This window comes from Sycon ciliatum, chromosome 2 (genome assembly GCF_964019385.1).
Source record: "Sycon ciliatum chromosome 2, ocSycCili1.1, whole genome shotgun sequence".
Taxonomy (NCBI): domain Eukaryota; kingdom Metazoa; phylum Porifera; class Calcarea; order Leucosolenida; family Sycettidae; genus Sycon; species Sycon ciliatum.
The window spans coordinates 17,200,531-17,222,215 of NC_088644.1; the positions used below are offsets into that span (position 1 = coordinate 17,200,531).

Here is a 21,685-nt window from a genome sequence, read left to right on the forward strand (position 1 = left end):
CGTGCGGCCGAAGGACGAAATACGGTATGGCTTATTGCTACAGCCAGTTAACTATTCATATATCGACTGTATATTAGCAAGGTAGAGCATATGAACGGGACATTTGGGAATCAGTGCAACTAATGTACATAGGTGTCGTATTTGTCCCTTAAAACGGAGAAGAGTATCCTCGAAACTTCATTATACTTCTGAATTCCTGTTCGGATACTGCTGTGTGTACCTACTGTGCTGTCCGGTCCTGTTTAAACTCATCCTTGATGTGGGCCGGCTATTTGCTTGGTATCTCTTTACAGATGGCACGGTTCAAGAAGTGGTAAATCCTGACAAAAGTGAAGAGCAAGTCGAGCAAGAGTCGTCTGCAGGTCACAACTTCTATGCCAAAACACATAACGACTACTATGTCGGTAGGTACCATCGTACGGTATTTATATTGGTGTGAAACATTGCTGCATACCTCTGCATACTTTTGCATACTCTGTACACAGTGTTACCGTGATAATAGAATACTGTATAGCAGGAAATTTTCGGACGGAATTTATTTTCGTACGATTTCGTACACTGCCTCTTTTGTACTAAAATTAATTCCGTACTAAAATTTGTTCGTGTGAAGTTATGTACACTATACATGCATACCGCATGCGAACACGTGCATTTAGCATGTAGCACTGTACGAAAATAAAATCCGTACGAAAGGTCGAAATTCGGCTTTGTCCGAAATTATTTCCGTGCGAAAATTTCCTGCTATACAGTAGATCTGATTTTTTGCAACAACCCTATGGGAAGACTGATCATGAGATGTGTTTGTGAGCGTCTACAATGCTGCTCAATGAAATCCTATGATCGGCAAGCAAGTACTCGTAAGTGCCACACCGGGTACTGTGTACCCCTAGACCTGGGGGGGGGGGGGGAGCGCTGGGACTATGAACTGGTGCAGGGCGCAACGTTGGCTTGATCGGAATTCATCTAGCAGACCTGTAGTTACAGACATATTGCAGGTAGTTACTGTCTCATTCCCTTTCCTCAATACCATCACACAATGTACAGCTATTTTTAAGCTTTCTGCAAGATCTGCCGTCATGCGATTATCAAAACTGTTGCAGCAACCAAATTCCGCATGGTGAACTCATGCAAGTCATGGCAGTGTATTTCAGCGGCCAGTGTATGTGAGTGGATATGAATGTACAGTGCGACTATACTGCTGCATGTGTGGCTAGCCGGCGTAATGGAGCCATCCTCCGAGTCTAGCCTACATGCTACAAATGCCTGCATTTGCACGATAAGCCTCATATACGTCGTACCACATTTTATGGGATGACCTTTTCTCTCTGGATATCTTCCCCCTCCCACTGTACGTATCTCATCATCTGGCACATCTAAACTGCATTGCTGGTTCTAGTAAACACATTGTCAACCATGTGCTGTGCACCTGCTTGCCGCAGGTGAAAGAGTTGACCGTGACTATGACTGGTCAACCTACCCAAGAAACTTCAAGTTTGGAGTGGAGACACCATGCGATCCGAGAGGAATCTATGTACCTGCTTCACTGCGATGGCTTCACTTTGCTGAGGAGTAAGTTTGTGGATTGCAGCACCTGATAAATTTGTCACGGAATTGCACAGTGCCTTTCGCTTTGTTCTTGTTTATTGCTATGCTGTGAAGGTACACCTACTGTTGTGGTCTGTCCAGGTAACCTATGCTTCATGCTCGTGCGCTTGTGTTATCCCTTTCAGGAAACGTGCAGCAAAACTGACCAATGACTCTGCCGACAAGTACCATGAGAAATATACGCACCAGCTGGGGAAACCCCTCGACCCGTAAGTGCAGCAATCTGAACTCAATGGTGAAATGTCTAGACCAAGTTGTGTGTGTGTGTGTGTGTATGTGTGTGTACGTGTGTGTACGTGTGTGTGTGTGTGTGCGTGTGTGTATGTGTGTATGCCTGTGTTTGATGCGGTGTTGCGTGCATGCCAGTGTAAGTTGAGAGGAGCCGTTATTTCTCGGAGTCCATGACTGTGTACAACCGGCTTACCATGATACTGGGACTATGGTATTACTGGTTTGTGCAGGCTGAAGGAGACGCGCAATCTGCCAGAGGATCACGTTTTCGGACTTCTCTTTCCACCGGACGAATTTGGTAAGCACGGGAATATACTTCGAAGTACAGGAGTGAACTTGTGTACGTGCATGCTGCCATGCCAGCGCAGACACCAGGCATAACGGCAACAGACACTGGCAGTGGTGAAGATGGCATTGCTATAAACAATGGACCATGAAAGGTTCTTAGGATGACATTCTGGTGAGGAAGGATAGACTAAGGGAAGCTCGAGCAATGCATGAAAGATGTACAGTAATATCCATTACTCTCGCACATTAGTTCATGTGTTGCTGCTCTTTTCCTCCTATTGTGTAGGTGCTGCTGATCTTATTCACAATCGTAAACAGATCAATTTTCTGCGCGGCCATGACAGACTGCGCGGTGTGGTGGCAGCATTGCGACACCAACTGAAGAAACTTAACTATCAGCGATTCTCTGATCTGCAAGCAGCTTTCCGTCACTATGATAAGGTGATACACGTGTGCAGTTGAAATGCTATCATGTGAAGAAGTATATCATCCTGAGAAGTGATTGCGGCATTAAAATGACGAAGATGGTTTTCAAGTGACTGCCAGACTGGTACAGACTTATCCCATTGCATTCCAGTATTGCATCTGGATGATTTATTTAACTTTCAGGAGACAATGTCTCAAGAGGGGGGGGGGGGGCTACACCATGATTGTGTCAGTGTCTTTGCGTCCAGGAACATGTTGCTGGCAGTTTATCACATGTTGTGTCCGTTTTATGCTGCTTACTGATTTTCAGAGAGGTACCGGGAAGATTGATGTCCTGCAGTTGCGCGAGATTTGCGAGGAATACGGCTTGCCAGCTGAAGATGACGTTCTACTGACCTTGGTTGATTGGTAAGCTGTCACGGCTGATCAGGCTCTGGAGTGCACACAGAAATACAATCAGTTCATGTTGAGTGCAATCTTTACCTACATGTTATCCAGCCACACATTTATTGGAAAACTGGCTATTGATGAGTAGATGCTTTGGCTTGGCCAGAAATTCGGTGTTCACCCAATTATAACATTTACAGAATGAGGTGTTCCAAATTTCCACAATACTATATGATGCCAGTCAGACCTCAGTTTTTTTGTGAAATTGGATGGTGGTGCAAGCAACATACTTTCCCGTACATTAATAACAGTTTACCGTCAATCCCACACCATGATCTTTGAGTTGCTCTTTGGCTGTTTTGTCTCCTACTATGATGCATGGCAGGTGTGATGCAGATGGTGATGGACTTATTGACTATGATGACTTTGCAGATTTCCTCAACTGGCGCTCTAAGATGCCAGAAGCCCCGTTGCAGCGGTTAATGCAGCCAGAATTCTCAGGTAAGCATGAGGTATTAAAGGCAGCAACTATTTCAGAGATACACCTTGAGCAGCCCAGACCTGATTTTCTAGCTTTTCACATCAAAGGGAGCTTGAACTATCACTTCATGTTCCAACTACATTTCATGGGATGTTGCATAGAAGATATTTGGTCGACTGATACAGCCATTCATCAACGAGGCTACCATTTCTATTCTAAGGTCTGCATGGTGCTTGGTGATAGTAATAGCATGGAGGCATGTAGTGACTGCGTACAATCACATGTTGATAGTGGTGTGAAGACAGGTTATTGCTCACTCTGTTGATAGCCTGACTGGGTCTACCAGCCTGCTCTTCTGGGCAAGCAACTAAAACCAACACATCGCAGCAGAATGTATATGTTGGGTTGCAAGCATTGAGAAGGTCCTACACACAAACTCAGATAAGATGTATTTCTGAATGTTGGGTTCCGTAGCATGGCCAACATGCTATACGGAGCACATGCCGCCGTATGGTATTTCGATATACTAGTCGTCACAATCTTATCCTGAGTGCAAAGAAGGTGTACTGTGAACGGCTTGCTACCACGTCAGTTGTGCTGTTGCACGGCTGAGCCATGGCAATTAGTAAAATAATATTGGTCCAGTCAACTCACGGCTGTCATGGGTTGAATCGTGATTTGCGCCGCAAGCAGTAAACTGTGAAGCACACGAAAACACAGAAATAGTACATGGTATGTGTGAACAGCACAGAGAAATAGTACATGGTATATGTGAACAGCACAGAGAAATAGTACATGGTATGTGTGAACAGCACAGAGAAATAGTACATGGTATGTGTGAACAGCACAGAGAAATAGTACATGGTATGTGTGAACAGCACAGAGAAATAGTACATGGTATGTGTGAACAGCACTTCAAGGGACAAGCTGAGCAGCATACCATGTCAAGGGTGGTGGGAGGTGTGTGGCCGACTGTGCATACGCAGAGTCATCATCATGTTGCCTATATAGAGCAATCACAGATTATTTGCTACCAAGGCTACTAAGCGGAATTGATTCAGCTGAGAACACTGGGTGATAGGACTGAAACCACTCAAACTTACTTGTCACAATCCTTCGCAGAACGGAATGCTGCTGTTTAAAGATGCTCCTTGATACATTTCTTGTACTTCTTTGTCAATATTCTCTCTGTACTCAGGCACAAGCAGGAGCCCGTCGAATCCGAGTAGCAATGCTGGTAGCGGACGCACAAGTGTTGCCTCAACACCACCCACAGCGGATGGCAAGCGGAAGAAGTCGGGTCGAAGTGTCCGTCAAATCGATCCCAACGTTGGTGGCTACTTCACATGGTCCAGACAAACAAACTCAGTAGTTGGAGGAGTGAGAACAGAAGGTGAGAATGTAACAGTGTTAGTACGGCAGTCACTCAGAGAATGTAACAGTGTTAGTACACCCAGCCAGTACTTATTATAGCTACTGGAAACTCAGGATTGACCTGTACTTGACCATCACCCCCTCCCCCAGGGGCGTAGGAAGCAGTTTAATATTGGTGCGGCGAAATTGTGAGAGGGGGTCCGGGGGTCCTCCCGCGGGATTTGTTTTTGAAAATTGGGCCTAAAAGGCCATAATTATTTTAATGCTACAGAATAATATGAGAAATAAGAATATGCATGCTGATGATACACCGCATTGTCGATGTAAAACATGGTACCTGTACAAGAGTCGACAAGCCATCAACAGGTTGGAAATGTAAAAAATAAAATAAAAATAAATCGAAAATTACTGGTCCGGCGACCGCCGGGCCTGCCGGACCGGTTCCTACGCCCATGTCCCCCTCCCCCCCCCCCCCCATCCCTCCCTCCTTCCCTTCCCAACACAATACAGTACACAATAATGCCCACCCACAGTTGATGGCAGGTCCTAAAAGAACCGACAGTGTATCAGTCACGGAGAACAGAACTTCGAGTGGCGAGTAGCCAGGACGGCGAAAATCTCGGTCGCAGTTGCAGCTGAAATACCGAAATCGAAGAGCTTTGCCAATAACCAGTTGACGAGGCTGGTTGGTAAATTAACTCCAATTCCTTTAAGGTACCAGTGCATGTAGTGCCTGCTGTCATTAGAGCAGCATACTGTCTATACTAGTTACCCAAACAAGTGTTGAGTGTGCATACTTCGAAGTAGGTAGCTATCTAGGTTGTTCAATTTCGATGTAATCTGTGGGTGAGAATCGGGGCTGATTCACATGGCTTCGCCAGCTATTTGGATTGGGAAGTTACCTATCCCTATTCTTGCACTGTTTTATTCAAACCCTGTCCACCATGTTTGCATAGAAACTCTGTGGATGTACATCCAGTACGCCTGTAGATTTGCGGGGTTTTGTTGTAACGAACGTACATGGTACATGGTGTATCATGAGTGTGTGTGTGTGTGTGTGTGTGTGTGTATGTGTGTGTGTGTGTGTGTGTGTGTGTGTGTGTGTGTGTGTGTGTGTGTGTGTGTGTGTGTGTGTGCATGTGTGTGTGCATGTGTGTGTGCATGTGTGTGTGTGTGTATCTGCGTGCGTTTGTGCATATGTGTGTCTCCTTCATCTTATCCCACGCAATGCAGGCTGGAGAAGCTATGGTGTACCAACAATAAGATCTGACCTGGCTGCACCACGGCTAAGAAGAGTTAGTGACCGAAGGGTGAGTGTGTCAGTAGTAGTATGAGTGATGGGCTACTGGCTACTGTACATTGGATCACGTGAGTATGATCAGTTCAATCAGTGCCAGTGGAGAAGTCTCACAAAACCAGGCATAGTGATATATGCCACGACAAAATCAGGTTTGCAGGTTTGCTTCATAATATATTTGAGTACACTATCACCTTTTGCTACATTCGTCAAGTGCAGTTTCAAGTGGTCAACACTTTTTGTTCATCAACTGCTTACTCAAGTTATCTGTACTCATACATGTACTTGTGTGTGTGTGTGTATGTGTGTGTGTTTGTGTGTGTGTGTGTGTGTGTGTGTGTGTGTGTGTGTGTGTGTGTGTGTGTGTGTGTGTGTGTGTGTGTGTGTGTGTGTGTGTGTGTGTGTGTGTGTGTGTGTGTGTGTGTGTGTGTGTGTGTGTGTGTGTGTGTGTGTGTGTGTGTGTGTGTGTGTGTGTGTGTGTGTGTGTGTGTGTGTGTGTGTGTGTGTGTGTGTGTGTGTGTGTGTGTGTGTGTGTGTGTGTGTGTGTGTGTGTGTGTGTGTGTGTGTGTGTGTGTGTGTGTGTGTGTGTGTGTGTGTGTGTGTGTGTGTGTGTGTGTGTGTGTGTGTGTGTGTGTGTGTGTGTGTGTGTGTGTGTGTGTGTGTGTGTGTGTGTGTGTGTGTGTGTGTGTGTGTGTGTGTGTGTGTGTGTGTGTGTGTGTGTGTGTGTGTGTGTGTGTGTGTGTGTGTGTGTGTGTGTGTGTGACGGTGTTGATGTCTATGTCTATCTCTTCCATAGAATTATGGCGATGAGGCTGATGCCAATGCCTTGATCAGTCCATCAATCTACTCACAAGCTGGGGTAACATCTCGAGACTTCTTCCAACCAAGGTCAAAGGAAGAAGTGAGCCAATCACAATGTTCTATTATTCCACATCTTAGAGTTTTGATCGCAGTAGAAACGTTTGCATCTGCCCCTTGATCCTTGCAGGTTTTAGTGTTTGTAGTGTTTGTAGGGAAAGTCGGTCTGTCTGACCTTGACATAGCAATGACATCTAGTTATGAGTATGGAACTTTTGATTGCAGGTAAAATTGGTTACGGCAACTGCCCATCCGTGCAGGCTTGTTGTGATATTTGAAGCAAAAGTGATCCGTCGTCATTGAACACAACCGGGGATAAAGAAAGTGTTCGTTTTGACCAGGTGACCAGGTGACCAGGTGGTGACCAGGTGACCAGGTGGTGGCAGAAAACATGTTATCGCATTGTGTTTAAAGCTGGTGGCAGACTGCAGGGTGCATCATGCAGTTGGGGAATGCCTTGTGACTGCATAATTATGGTGCTGCCTACCACAGTGCACTCTCTATCTCTAGCTTACATGTACGCTTATCGCAAGCTGCCTTGCCTTCACTTCACAGCGCGTCCTTCTCATTCATCTCCGTGCTGCTCTTGTTTGCTCAGATACGGAGGATATTTACTGCACTCGGTGCTGACATTACGGACAGTTCCTTTGATGAACTGTGGGAGAAGGCAAAGTCAGTGGATGTTAATGGCCTGGTAAGTGTATTAGTCATCCAACGTGATACACTGAGACAGTGAACATAGGCTATATGAACATCGCTGTACTTGCATCCCTGTGATTTCTGTGCGTATCAGGTAAGCATGGAATCATTCCGCGCTGTCTTGGAGCAAGCACACATTGAGCAGCTACAGCTCCAAGGACAGCTTGTATCACCGGGCAGAAGTAGGGAGGCAGCCAAAGAGACGCCATTGAAGGAAGCTACTCTGGCTGCTGCTGCTGCAGGGGAAGAATAGCTACAACACCTTCTATAGCAATATCATCATGATCATCATGCAAGAAAGTAACTCCAAGCGTGGATGCTTCTTTCTCAATCGTTTTTAAAAGGATTGTCCCACTGTGGGACACAGTAACATGCCGTTCTGAATCTGGCTCTGCAATTCACCTCATGATCTTTCTCAGTGATTCACCTCATGATCTTCCTCAGCACACTGGGACTGTATTGCGGATTAGAAACTTGAAGTGCACGTCACGTATGTAGATTGTTTCCGCCAATCATAATGCATTCCTATATTGAAGTATTGACAAGTCTTGATCCACATACATGTGTGCAAACAGGTGTTTCCAGTATGACACTCAGCCATCTTGCTTCCTCATTTGAATGTTCCATTATACATGTATAGCATGGAGAAATGAGTTGTAGTCATGTTAGCTCTTCACGTCTTTCTATGTGCCATATACCAGTAGATTCTGTCACCAAAGAATATACCGCGGACAGCTCTCGGATGTTTTCACCACAATGGTCCTGAAGCTATGGTCATAAAAGACCTGGCCCCGGGCCCATGGGCCACATGCGCAATCCACGTTCAGTGCAACTAATCTTGGTTTGTGAGCCGCATTCGGCAAGGATTATGAATATAAAATGTGGCCGGATGCCAAGCAATCAGTGTGGTCGAAGCATTCAATCAGGAGTATTGTGTTCATCAAAGGAATGGGAATTTGTTGTGGTCATGCTTGCTATAGAGTACTCAAACATTACAGATGAAAGGGTTGGGGAACCTAGAGTGTGCATAACAGTTAGATGACAAAGCAATGCCTATTTTATAATGTTACTTAGTCAAATGCTTACTTAGTATTTTTCATTAATTGTATGGTTTATTTCGGCAATTTTTAATTTCTCAAAGCCTTCACTGGGCTTAAATTGGTTATACTCGTTCAATACAGACTATAGCTTCTACAAGAAAACATAATAGAGATACTTAGGAGATGCTAAGCCTTCATGTCCTTAACTGAATTATTGTCGAAATGTCTCAAATCAGAGTTACATGCTTTTCGATCAGACTGATGACCAAAGTGCCATCAGTACAATAGTTTTGACTTTCACCATAATGGATTGCACGAAATATGGACGGATTTTTGTAATGAACCAAACAAGTTATTGGTACAAGGGAAACTTACGGTAATATTGAGGGGGATAATGTGGTAACGTATGTCAGTCCGTTGTTTGTCCCATCATCCGATGTGGATGAAAGACTTGCTGGAATATGGAGCCGGGAATCGGGATCCTTCTGGTGCAGTATCCCATTGCTGTCTGACGTCAGAGAACTACGGTGGCCCGGATGGGTATGTTTTTCTACTATCTTGAGGCCACGCTGACTCGGGAAATACAGTGCAATGATATCCTGGAGAGTCTGGAAAGTGCAACCCTTCAAACATCGTTGCCTGGCTGCTCCGATCAAAAGATGAGGACACCGTTTGCGTTGAGAACTCATTTCCCCTGGTCATCAGTGTTCCGGGATGAGTCTCTGGCGGATGTACTCGAGTTTGCAAGTTCGGAAGGTCCCTTTCCTGCCAGAAAGGTTGTAGCTGTTGAGGCATGGAGGTTGATGGCGATGGCCGGAAATCAATAGAGAGTGATGAACTACCATTGTCTGGTTCTATTTGTCCAAAGGAATTGATCAAGTGATGGAGAACATTTGATGAGCAGACTTTGGGTGAACATCGACGGAGACTTCCGGCATTTATCGTTGTCGGCACTGCAGCCATGTCGAGAGTGCAATATTGTTGAGTGAAGACTCGTCCTTTGGTAGATGCGTCGATGCCTCTATCATCATCATCATCTTCTTCTTCTTCCAAGATTGCTGTCAGGTCTTTGATGTAGTTGATAGCCATCTTGAGGGTTTCTCGTCGACTAAGATCGGGCGGGTGTACTCCCAAGCAAGCCCGAAGCTTTTGAAAACCATCCGCCAATCTCGCGATGCTTTTACGGGGCTTGGGTGGTCGTAGCTTGCCCGAATTGGACGTCGAGATCGTATTGGTCATTCTGGTAGACCAGCGAGAGATGCTGGGTTGATCTGACCTTGGTCTGGCGATTGCTTGCTGATAAGTACTGGATTCTCTTGGTAAAGCCAATGCAGTAGATAATGAATAGGGAGAGGCGGGGGTTGAGCCAGTTACAAAGCTAGATGACTCTGGCATTGCGCCAATGAAAGGAGATGAGTCGATGGTACCCTTTTGGTAAACAGAGGAGTGCTCGATTGTTGCGAAGCTGGCTGCATCAAACGATTCTTGAACAGTCCGCCGTTGACCAAGAGCATGTGAGCAGGGTGGTGTGCCCATCTTTTCTGCATGCAGCAAGGCTCATGAAACCGAGCAAGTGACCACTGTGGCACAGTTGGCAAATCAATTGCTTTTAAATCTATTCCGTCCTGATCAGTTGTATTTACCGCTCCGATAGGGTTGGACGAGAGTATTGGGCGATTATTGGGTGAAGGGCGCCGTTCGCATATCACTGTGAGGACAATGTTCCTAGATCCTGATTCGCTTTCCAGAACAATAAAGTAGCGATTATCCTTTATACTTTAGAATTAACCCTGAAGGTAATTGCACCATATCTCTGCCACGTGTACATGTATATCCCACGCGTTTCTGGAAATTCGTAACGCCAAACTCAGGCGGAAAGTCACGTGAACTCGGTCATCTAATGCATAGCCATAGATCTTAGTAATACTAATAAGCCAAAGAAGCTTCGAAGCCAGCTTGATGCCATAATGATCTAGTGAGGGCTGTGACTTGCGGCACATGTGAGTCACATGGAAATGGTCGTGCTACTTATACGGCGGCACTCTGTGCTTGGCTTTGGATAGACGGGGCGCGAGGAGATCTTGAACAGGGAGTACTCGAGTCGGGTTTGTACGACTCCTGTTCTTGAACATGCACCACCAACCTACGGTACGATGCCTACAAGTACAACAGACTTCAAACACACCGATAGCTTGTGATATCATTAAATTTCATGTTGATCTACAGGACATGAATATGTATGCACGGGCCGCAGCCATACTCACTATGCAGGAACTCGTGTACACGTACAGTCAGTGTACAATCATGCTATGCCAATGGTCTTGGGAATGATGGCCTAACATGTGCACGTACATGTAGCGCTCACCACCAGTACAATAAAGTATAGACAGCTGACAACAATAATGATTCTTTTGACATTCAGCAGACGATGAAAGGAGGAGATCTGGGCGCTTTGCCCCCTGGTCGACACGGGATATTAATATCATAAAATCTCCTTCTATCCTTCACAACACAGTACATACATGTAGATCTACCATGATGGTACGTCATGTTGTTTGAGTCTTATCTAGTAATACAATGCACATGTACAGTGCATGCAGTGCTAAGTAATTAGTTTGTGACCTTTCTACGTGCACTGTTACCTCATGATGATGGTTATCTCAAGTCGTCAAGGTCTAGCAAGGGTCTGTATACATGTAGACATGTAGACATCTTTCAACGAACCCTGCAGAAGCCTGTAATAAACTGAAAATTTTAAATGGTCTACAAGGTCATTGGTACATGTACGAGCTATTATTTACATACCTGTATGGATTTTTTGGTCATATTGTTCGTTCCGGCTGTTTGTCATTGACTGTTCTTCAGGCTTGTGTCGCTGGAGGTCGTGGCCGAGGCAGGCCCAGAATGTCATGGCTTGATAATAATTATTTCATGGACTGCACTTGACGTGCAGGCCCTGCTCGCTGCTGCACGCGATCGATTTTTATGGCGCTCGCTTGTTCATACTTGCTCTGTGACGCCCCGACGGCCTTAGCCTATGTGCTTGTGATGATGATGATGATGATGATGATGATGATGATGATGATGATGATGATGATGATGATGATGATGATGATGACTGTGATGATGAGGGGCATTGATATTGTTATGTGTATGATGACTACTATGCTAGTTTCCGGAGATAACAATCATAACATTACCAAAATACACAACCAAGGCAGAACGAATTCTCGCTATTGTAACATTACCAAATACACAACCAAGGCAGAACGAATTCTCGCTATTGTAACATTACCAAATGCATTTACGCGATCTAGACGCCAAATGCGAAGACAGTCGTAATGTACTTGCACTTGCATCCATACACGTACACGTACATGTATATGTATATGTATGTAGTATGTACTGTAGATGTTCATTTCCCATGAACAGCCGTGATGCGTACTTCCAGGTATACATTATTATAACTAAAGAACATGCCCAGCGACAGTTTACTGAACTTTCTTAAAAGTTTAACCTGGAAATGACTTACAAGTATTGCAGTGCTAGTTTCAATATCTACGAGACTGGCAGGGGGGGGGGGGGGGGGGGACTGAACGTCGGAACCTCCATACCAGGCAATCAAGCAACCGAAACAAGTACGTCATTGTATACTCCTGTATGTACAGACAAGCGGATTAGTTACAGTTTCATATTCCCCCAGACTGGCAATGAACAGTACTCAGTATAGCTGTGCGCTTGTGCATGCATTGCAGTACATTAGAGCAGAATGGGGGAAGGTGCTGTGGTCTGTGCATAATGGAGCCTACATGATTGTATAACCTTCACGTGGCGCATGACAACCACCCCATCATCACCATAGACATGGCATAGGATGTTGTGGACTTGTGGACACCAGTCACCAGTCATCACGACACTAGGCCGGAGATACATGTAGGTCGTTTAGTCGGTTTCCACAATCTTTACCCTTTAATAGTGTCCAAAAATTATAAATCAATGATTGAGGAGAACCCTCCGATTTTACCACACTGACGGTGCTCGAATCAAACTGGATCATGATCACTCCGGGATCGATCCCCTGGCTTGAATTGTAATCATGTACAATGTACATGATTGTACATGATGACTGGACCCAACCCTCAGCATGTTCAGTTATGTTCAGTTTTATGTTCAGTTATGTTCAGTTATGTTCAGTTATGTTCAGTTATGTTCATGCCATTGCTTCATCAGCAACGTAATGGTCATGTAGAGGCACTCATAGCGGTTGTGTCATGAAATGGGGTATGATGCCGCTGCCATTAGCTTTATCAATAGACTTACTCGTATGAGTCATAGACCCCAGACCGCCTGCTCTGCCTGGATCACTCCCCAGGTGCCTTGCATTACTTGTACATTCCTGCCACGACAGGCAGTGGATAGTGGTGTCATAGACGCACAATTGGCTCCTGAAATTATCCAAATTCGCCCTAGAAAATACTCGGCAGTGTCAGAGTCAATCTTCCTGTTGCCTAACGTTACACGTTACATGTACTTCCAGTAGCACAGTGCAGCACAGTGTACAGTGCAGCACAGTGTACAGTACAGCACAGTGTACAGTGCAGCACAGTGTACAGTGCAGCACAGTGCAGCACAGTGTACTACAGTGCACATGTGGCTGAGCAGGCGTGTCTGCACTCGTTGTTACAGATCTAGATAATTGACTGGATGTGGTCGAGGGCCAGGACTGCCATGGGATGCAATGGGATTGTAACTACTTGATCCATGAAACCTAACGCTATCCACACCTCTATTGCTATAATTCGGTATGAAACGAGTTGACTCATTTTGAGATCATCTGTTGAGCTCCACCTCTGCTACATACTTCGAAGTACACACCGTGCACACCGTGTTGGAACTATTGTCGCCTTTATTAGGTACATGTATACTGGTCTTGAGATAGTCAATCCGCCCGTGTTGTGCAAAGGTGAGAGTGAAGATCACAAAGAGGCTGAACATCAAAGGACGTTTTTCTCAAACAGCTGACTACGTAAGTACATGTAGCTGCGGTTTAGAACACTTTGTACAGTCATGACTGTATTCACTGAGAGTGCTGCACTGCACTTATTCCAAGTACATGTACATGTATATGTACATCAGATACTTAGTGATTAGTTTATGTCTAGGGACTCTGCTCGTTTTCCGTTATCAACTGTAATTTAGCAGAAATATACACCATTGGCACAGGTCAGGTATCCTTTGGCAACGAAAACGTTTTCCAAAAACAACTTTTCGTTGCCATCTCTTCAGAAGGATTTACAGTTGATGTATATTGAATTGAAAAGTACCCATTGTTTATAAGATGGAGTCTCGTTGGATAAACCACCACGGCATGACCGAATGATTTACCTAGAGCAGAGTGGAATGGCTTTCGGATTGGCGTGATGGAACATCCAGGATTGCACATGCAAGTTTGGCATGGGCTGACGACCTGACCAAGGCAAAACCACTGATGACCATTGCGTTGTGATAACGCATGGGTCTGGAATATGAACACCAGCATCATTACCATACATGCACATGTGCATGTGATGAAGTTCTACTACAACATTACTCTTATACAATGTCATGTACTGTACTGTACTACTGTAAACATTGATCTACAACTCGTGGTATGTTTCCGTATTAAAGCCAGTGGACAGCCAGAGTATTATTAATCATCCTTTCCTTCTAGTTTGTACTCTTCGGTGGGATGACGCATTATATACATATACATGTAACTGTGTATGCAGTCTGTCTACTTTAGTAGTCTAGATACAGTGCAACGAGTGTTAGTTTCCAAGATCTTTACAAGACTGGCGAACACTAAATGTCCTGAAGAAAGTGAAGAGAAAGGAGGTTTATATAGGAAAGAGATTGTGATAGAAGACTGTGTAATGAAGTTTGTTGTTTTGTTAGATATCTGACGTGTGCTGTTTGGAAGAAGTGTTTGGATGCAAACAGAACTTACAAGAGATGAGTAAAGACTACTTTTCTACAATAGCGTTGTAGGCGAGGAGTGCGTAACATCAAAAGATGTCGTAATGTGTATTGGAACTATGCTAGCCAAACATTACGTAATTATTATGGTAGCGAAGTACGTGTAGTAGGTATTACAATGTGTGCGAGAGTATGGTGAATCAGTGTTTGTGATGATGAGGAAAATATGACGTGTACATGCAAACAAATGATGATGTCATGATGCGAGAACGTCAGAGACGCTACAGAGCTCCCCTCCTAGTGAATGAGTAATGAGCGATAACTAGCGCGATAAAGTGAGAGCAAGCAAATGGGATAAGCGAGAGAGTGTCAGAAATAGGCGGGAAATCTGACTTGACGACCAGCTCGTGTTTGGCGTGGCGGAGGCACGTCGAATGCGAGCGATGGCGTCGGCTTGGTCGGATGGCAATGGTCGACAGACTGGTTGTCATGGAATGCTGGTTTGAGTCGATCGATGGATACTGTGTCGGAGCGGCCGTTGAGGTCGAGGCGGAAGTACTTATCATGACGTTCCAGGACTCGGTGTGGACCAGTGTAAGGACGTTGGAGGGGCGTTCGTGTTGCATCTGTGCGAATGAAGACATGAGAGCATGTCGAGAGGTCAGCTGGAATGAACGGATGCTGGGTGGGTGGCTTGCGGGGTTGTGTAGGGCGGAGCTCGGACATGGCTTGTTTGAGGCGGCTGACATAGGACGTCGGATCCGGAAATGGCTCAGGCTCGTCAGTGAGGAAATCACTTGGCAGGCGGAGGTGGCAACCGTAGACCATTTCTGCAACTGAGCAGTTGAGGTCAGCCTTCAGGGAGGAGCGAATGCCGAGCAGGACTAGTGGCAGATGTTCCGTCCAGCGCTGTGGATTGTCGGAAGCTCGGAGTGCAGCTTTCAGTTGTCTGTGAAAGCGCTCTACCATGCCGTTGGCAGCAGGGTGGTAAGCCGTTGTACGAATGCGAGATGTGCCAAGTAGTGACATGAGCGATGACCACAGGGATGACTCAAATTGGGCACCTCGGTCGGTTGTGAGCACAGTGGGAACACCAAATCGGGCGACCCAGGTGGCAACAAACTGGCGAGCGACGGTTTCGGCTGTAATGTCGGGAATAGGTACTGCTTCGGGCCAGCGAGTAAAGCGATCTACCATCGTCAAGAGGTAGCGAGACTCACTAGAAGATGGAAGCGGGCCTACGATGTCGACATGGACATGGGAGAAACGGGCATCAGGTTGCTTGAATGCACTCACGGGAGATGTGGTGTGGCGCTGAACTTTAGACTGCTGACAAGCGTGGCAGGAACGACACCACTCACTAATATCCTTGTTCATTGCGGGCCAGACGTAGCGAGCTGTAATCAGGTGCCTGGTAGCGCGGGTACCAGGGTGGGAGAGGCCGTGAAGCGAATTGAAAACAGCACGGCGCAGCTTGGCAGGTACATACGGGCGGGCAGACGCAGTAGAGGTGTCACAGATGAGCGAGTGATCAGTCATGGGCAGAGCTATAGATTGCCAGCATAGCGAAGTGGATGGATCCTTACCAGGACTGGGCAAGTCTGGATCATCTTGTTGAGCGGCGGCAAAGGAAGCTGTGTCAATGGCAGTGATGGCAGAAACGGGCTCATCGGGTAGGTGGCATCGTGACAGTGCATCAGCGGCAGCATTCTGAGAACCCTTGACATGACGGATATCTGTCGTGAACTCAGCAATGTACGACAAATGGCGCTGTTGACGCGGGCTGTGGGTCTGTGAACGGCTGTGGATGGCATGTGTCAGAGGCTTGTGATCGGTGCACACATGGAAGACACGCCCTTCCAGGAAGTGTCGGAAATGCTTAATGGCTAGGTAAATAGCGAGGAGCTCTCGACAGAAGGTGCTGTAGCGTGTCTCAGCAGGCTTTAACTTGCGTGAAAAGAAGGCAACAGGATAACACTCACCATCTAGCTCTTGTTGGAGGACGGCACCAACAGCAATGTCTGAAGCGTCGACCATCAAGCTGTAGGCGGCATCCGGGCGAGGATGGTGAAGTGTGATGGCATCAGTGAACGCAGCTTTGACATCATTGAAAGCAGCGAGGGCCGAGTCGGACCAGACGAGCGCGCCTTTGGTGCGGTGGCGTTTCTCAAGCATAGCGTGCAGAGGTGCGAGCTTAGCAGCAAGATGTGGCTGAAATCGGTGATAGAACGTGACGAAGCCGATGAACTCACGGAGCTTACGAACACTAGCTGGCTGTGGGAATTCACGAATGGCGGTCATGCGAGCGTCGAGAGGTCGGATACCTGAGGCAGTCACGTGATGTCCCAGGAAGTCAAGCTCATCCTGGCCGAACTGCGACTTCCGGACGTTGATCAAGATGCCATGTGAAGCAAGGCGGGAGAATATGCAGCGAAGGTGGGCCATATGTTCAGCGGGTGAGGCGCTAGCAATAAGCAAGTCATCCAGATATGCAAAGCAGAAGGGAAGGTCTGAAACTACCTGGTCAATGAAGCGTTGGAATGTCTGGGCTGCGTTGCGAAGGCCAAAGGGCATGCGGACAAACTCAAACAGTCCAAAGGGGGTGGTGATGGCAGTTTTCGGGATGTCGTCAGGGTGCACAGGAATGTGGTGGTATGCACGGACGAGGTCAATCTTAGAGAATATGATCTTGTCATGCAGGTGGGACGTAAAGTCTTGAATATGCGGGATGGGATAGCGGTCGGGGATCGTGCAGTCATTCAAGGCTCGGTAATCACCACAGGGTCGCCAGTCACCGGATTTCTTTGGCACCATATGCAGAGGGGATGACCATGCACTAGAGGAGGGACGAATAATGCCTAAATCTAACATGTGTTGGAACTCACACTTAGCGACAGCAAGGCGGTCGGGTGCCAGACGGCGAGGCTTAGCGTGGACGGGGTGGCCATCTGTGACTATGCGGTGCGTCACATTGTGCTTGACAGGCGAGTCACCAGTGGTCGGTCGGACAAGGTCAGGAAACTCACTCAGCAGGGCAGAATACTCACTAGGGCTGTCAGTGTCCAGCAGGTTGGTAGCGGAGGTGCTGACATCCGAGGTGAATCCGACAACGGCAAGTTGAGTAGTGGAGTCCCGGAGACATCTGGCGGCCAGGTCGACAGTGAGCTGGAAGTGGCCAAGGAAATCCGCACCCAGGATCGGATAGCTGACGTCAGCAACGACGAAGACCCATTTGAAAGTGCGTCGGAGACCTAAGTCTAAATCTAGCAGCTGCTGACCGTACGTGGCGATGCTGCTCTGATTCGCTGCACGGAGACGAGGACTATTGCGATGAACACGACGAGACAGAGTTACGAATGACGGAGGAAGAACACTGACGGCGGCGCCGGTGTCGACAAGGAACTCGACGGACTGGGAGCGATCCTTGACGAATAGTAGGCGACCGGTAGCGGTATTCGAGGGGCCAACCACACTAGCGGTCGCGACTAGTGGCTGGCCTTCCCGTTTCCCGACAGGAATCGGCAGGGGTCTCGGCATTTGTTCGCCTTCGCACCGAACGCACGGTGATACCAGCAAAGGTCGTCGTGATTGTCATGGCCGGGAGACCTGGAGGCACTTGGGTGGCGTGACGGTGGCCCGGGACTACGCTCTCGTTGGCGGCCACGCTGGGAAGGGGCACCGGTGTCACGGGTCATCACATTCACAGCGGACGTCAGCTTGGCGAGTTCAGCTCGGAGCTGGGCCATCTCAGCCCTGTCAGCGGTGCAGGCCTGTTCCGCATCTGTGGACGCTGTAGATCTACATGATAGGGCCGTACTAGACCGAGCAGGGGCTGCACTCAGAGTCAGAGCGTGAACACTTGTACCGGTGAGTGGGGTTGAGCACGTGCTATCAACCATCTTGTCAGCAAGCGCGGCGCGAGGTCGGCCAGGCTGAGGCACCAGTCACGGGCAAACGCTGTACAAACAGCTCGCGCAGGATAGTCGGGTCTAGAGACTTACTGCCCGAAAGCGAGCGGAAGCGGAAGAACCAGCGTTGCTGGACATATTGCACTTTACTCACGTCGGGGGTCACCAATTTAGTAGTCTAGATACAGTGCAACGAGTGTTAGTTTCCAAGATCTTTACAAGACTGGCGAACACTAAATGTCCTGAAGAAAGTGAAGAGAAAGGAGGTTTATATAGGAAAGAGATTGTGATAGAAGACTGTGTAATGAAGTTTGTTGTTTTGTTAGATATCTGACGTGTGCTGTTTGGAAGAAGTGTTTGGATGCAAACAGAACTTACAAGAGATGAGTAAAGACTACTTTTCTACAATAGCGTTGTAGGCGAGGAGTGCGTAACATCAAAAGATGTCGTAATGTGTATTGGAACTATGCTAGCCAAACATTACGTAATTATTATGGTAGCGAAGTACGTGTAGTAGGTATTACAATGTGTGCGAGAGTATGGTGAATCAGTGTTTGTGATGATGAGGAAAATATGACGTGTACATGCAAACAAATGATGATGTCATGATGCGAGAACGTCAGAGACGCTACACTACTACATGTAGTATGAATATTTGCTAGAACTCGTGTTATAACAGGTACCGGTACATTGTACTCTCCGATTACAGACACCAGCAATTGGGAAATGGTGCAGGCAATGCCGCAGCCTAGCCCTGCGTAGCTACATCATACATGTATATAGAAAAAAACCAATGAATACAGTCATGGTGTAATGCCACGTGTTTGTGTGTGTAATGGAGGGGGGGGGGGGGGTGATTATCCGACCACTCGTATTCTGTTCTAACTCTGAGTCTGAGCTTATGCAACACCTGTAGGCACTCCCCGCTGTGAACATGCATTGTCAAGGGTATTAGAGTATCGTAGTAAACAGTGGCAGTAGTCCATCAGTCGCCCAGCAGAGCACACTCAAGCCAGGGGAAGAGATCATTCTCGCATGTACATTATACATGTACATGTATGGCGAGCCAGAGTAGGCGCCAGAGAAGAGGGTTTGTCCAGTTCACACTCAAAGTGATCTGAGTCATGTTGGTGCTTTCTTGAAACACTGGATTATGAGTTGATGATGATCGATGTATTTGCATAAAGCCCACGCCAATCCTATTGTGGTACCAGAAGTCTTTGGAACTTCACGGCTACACGTACCGTAGATCATGAGACATAAAATTAATATTTTGTGTCAGACTCGTGTTACTTGCAGAGCAACATGCTGTTTACAATTTCTCATTCACACAGTGGAATTGGATTTCATAAATTTGCAATACAGATTCAAAAAAAGCTCGTGAGCAGTTTCCTGGGAGACAAAAACCTATAATACGTAGAACAAAGCACACTTCGAGTTCTTGAACAACATTTCGAAAGTTTTCACGAGTATACTTTGGTGAAATAATGGCAAGAGCAAAGGAGCAAGGAGAATGGATTCAGTACAGTATAGAGGCGATAGAAACAGCACAAGGAAGAAGAGCTAAACCAACCACCGATAGATGCGTGATCATACACATAAGAGAGAAGGAGAAAAATAGGGTGCAAGTGAGGGAACCTAACAAGCGTGGAGTGGAGTGCGACAACAACAGGCCACCAATGGACATATCTAACGAGTTCTTGATGACCTGCCTAACAGCATATGTGTGAATCTAATCTGCTGTTGCTTACATACCGGTACCGCGGTAGGTTCTGTCTCTTTGTGTTAATATACACAGCTCTCTTAAAAACATTCAACAACTTAACACTGCGTACAAATGACAAAATAGGACAACAATCATCTGAATACACACAACGACATTCAGGATGCTCCAACAAATGACTAGCAATGGAGTCCACGGATCTCAAGCTTGGCAGACCGCCAAAGAAACAGCCTAAAAAAACCCACTAACCTTGCAACGACAGGAAGGGACCCGGTTTTGAGAAAGATGATGAGATCGACAACGGCGGCTGCAACATCTAACGCGCTGGCAGAGCCAACAGCTATGCTGGAGTTGACTACGTTGCGCGGTTTTGGCAATAAATTTTAATTTTGATATCGGACTTGTCCGCCAAACATTCTGATTGTCTTGATAAGTAAAGGAATGACAAAATATTATCCAAGGCAGTGGAACTCCATTCCAATTGATTCGAAAGTTTCACATACATGTATGCCTATAACATTCAACAGCATTGCTGCTGGAAAACACCGTCGAGATTCAAGATGAGTGAGTCAGAATATTCAACCTAATCATACACCTCAGAAGGTGAGCCAGGGATATTTTAATTCTTCATAGGCAAAAACATATCCAAGTTATCTTCTCTTTTCTACCTTTCCATCGTCATCACGACATTTGGCATGATTGTCCATTTGACTTGCGGTGTAAAATAACATGAATACAAGAAAGAGTGAAACACTGGGGCGCAGGTTATGCGTTAGAATCCACCAACTACATTGCATACCGTCTGTTCTAATATCCGGTATAGTCGATGGACTATCACGTATAACTTGTACCACAGGGCGTCTCTCATGTTTCCTCTTATCATGTTTCCTCTTATCATGCATTCCCAACTGCATAAACAGTATACTGTGATTTCTTTGGGAGGACTGAATCAGTTTATAGTGCAATTCTTCACTGTAAACAATTACCACCGCTATGGCCTAAGATATTGTACTCCCTATGTCAAAGTTTTGCCTTTGCCAGGAGGCTTCATCCGAGGCCCTAATTTCGCCGTTGTGAAGGGAAAATACCGAGAGAGAGAGAGAGAGAGAGAGAGAGAGAGAGAGAGAGAGAGCTAGAGAGAAGAACATGGTGTCCTCCAGGATCTGAGATTGCAGTGGTGTTGGTGATAGTGCTGATGGTGTCCCCATGAAGGCATGAACAAAACAATAATGTTTTACAAATTGGCTCCAAATGGAGCTTCCGAACACTGGAGCAGTTTGTAACATTACAGTTTAGAATCATTCATGTAGCTACTCGCATGCAAGCAAGGAGATCCACGCAATCTATCAGTACCCGTTGAAGTACAGTCTGCATGTGCTGACATCACACATTGCTCATGTACAACTACAGCAG

General features: G+C 46.4%; 1 protein-coding gene across 1 annotated transcript in view; it reads left to right on the top strand.

The window, feature by feature from the left end:
* LOC135808991 (EF-hand domain-containing family member B-like) overlaps positions 1 to 8,389 on the top strand; it is an 11,348-nt gene extending 2,959 nt beyond the window's left edge. The window contains exons 6-18 of the mRNA XM_065322247.1: positions 1 to 24; positions 294 to 404; positions 1,440 to 1,569; positions 1,731 to 1,814; positions 2,067 to 2,134; positions 2,411 to 2,565; positions 2,861 to 2,958; positions 3,323 to 3,438; positions 4,617 to 4,811; positions 6,026 to 6,102; positions 6,886 to 6,990; positions 7,546 to 7,641; positions 7,741 to 8,389. Of these exons, the coding sequence (XP_065178319.1) occupies positions 1 to 24; positions 294 to 404; positions 1,440 to 1,569; positions 1,731 to 1,814; positions 2,067 to 2,134; positions 2,411 to 2,565; positions 2,861 to 2,958; positions 3,323 to 3,438; positions 4,617 to 4,811; positions 6,026 to 6,102; positions 6,886 to 6,990; positions 7,546 to 7,641; positions 7,741 to 7,899 (1,418 nt within the window). The 3' untranslated portion in view covers positions 7,900 to 8,389. The remainder of the gene's footprint in view (positions 25 to 293; positions 405 to 1,439; positions 1,570 to 1,730; positions 1,815 to 2,066; positions 2,135 to 2,410; positions 2,566 to 2,860; positions 2,959 to 3,322; positions 3,439 to 4,616; positions 4,812 to 6,025; positions 6,103 to 6,885; positions 6,991 to 7,545; positions 7,642 to 7,740) is intronic.
* Positions 8,390 to 21,685: the final 13,296 nt, after the last annotated feature.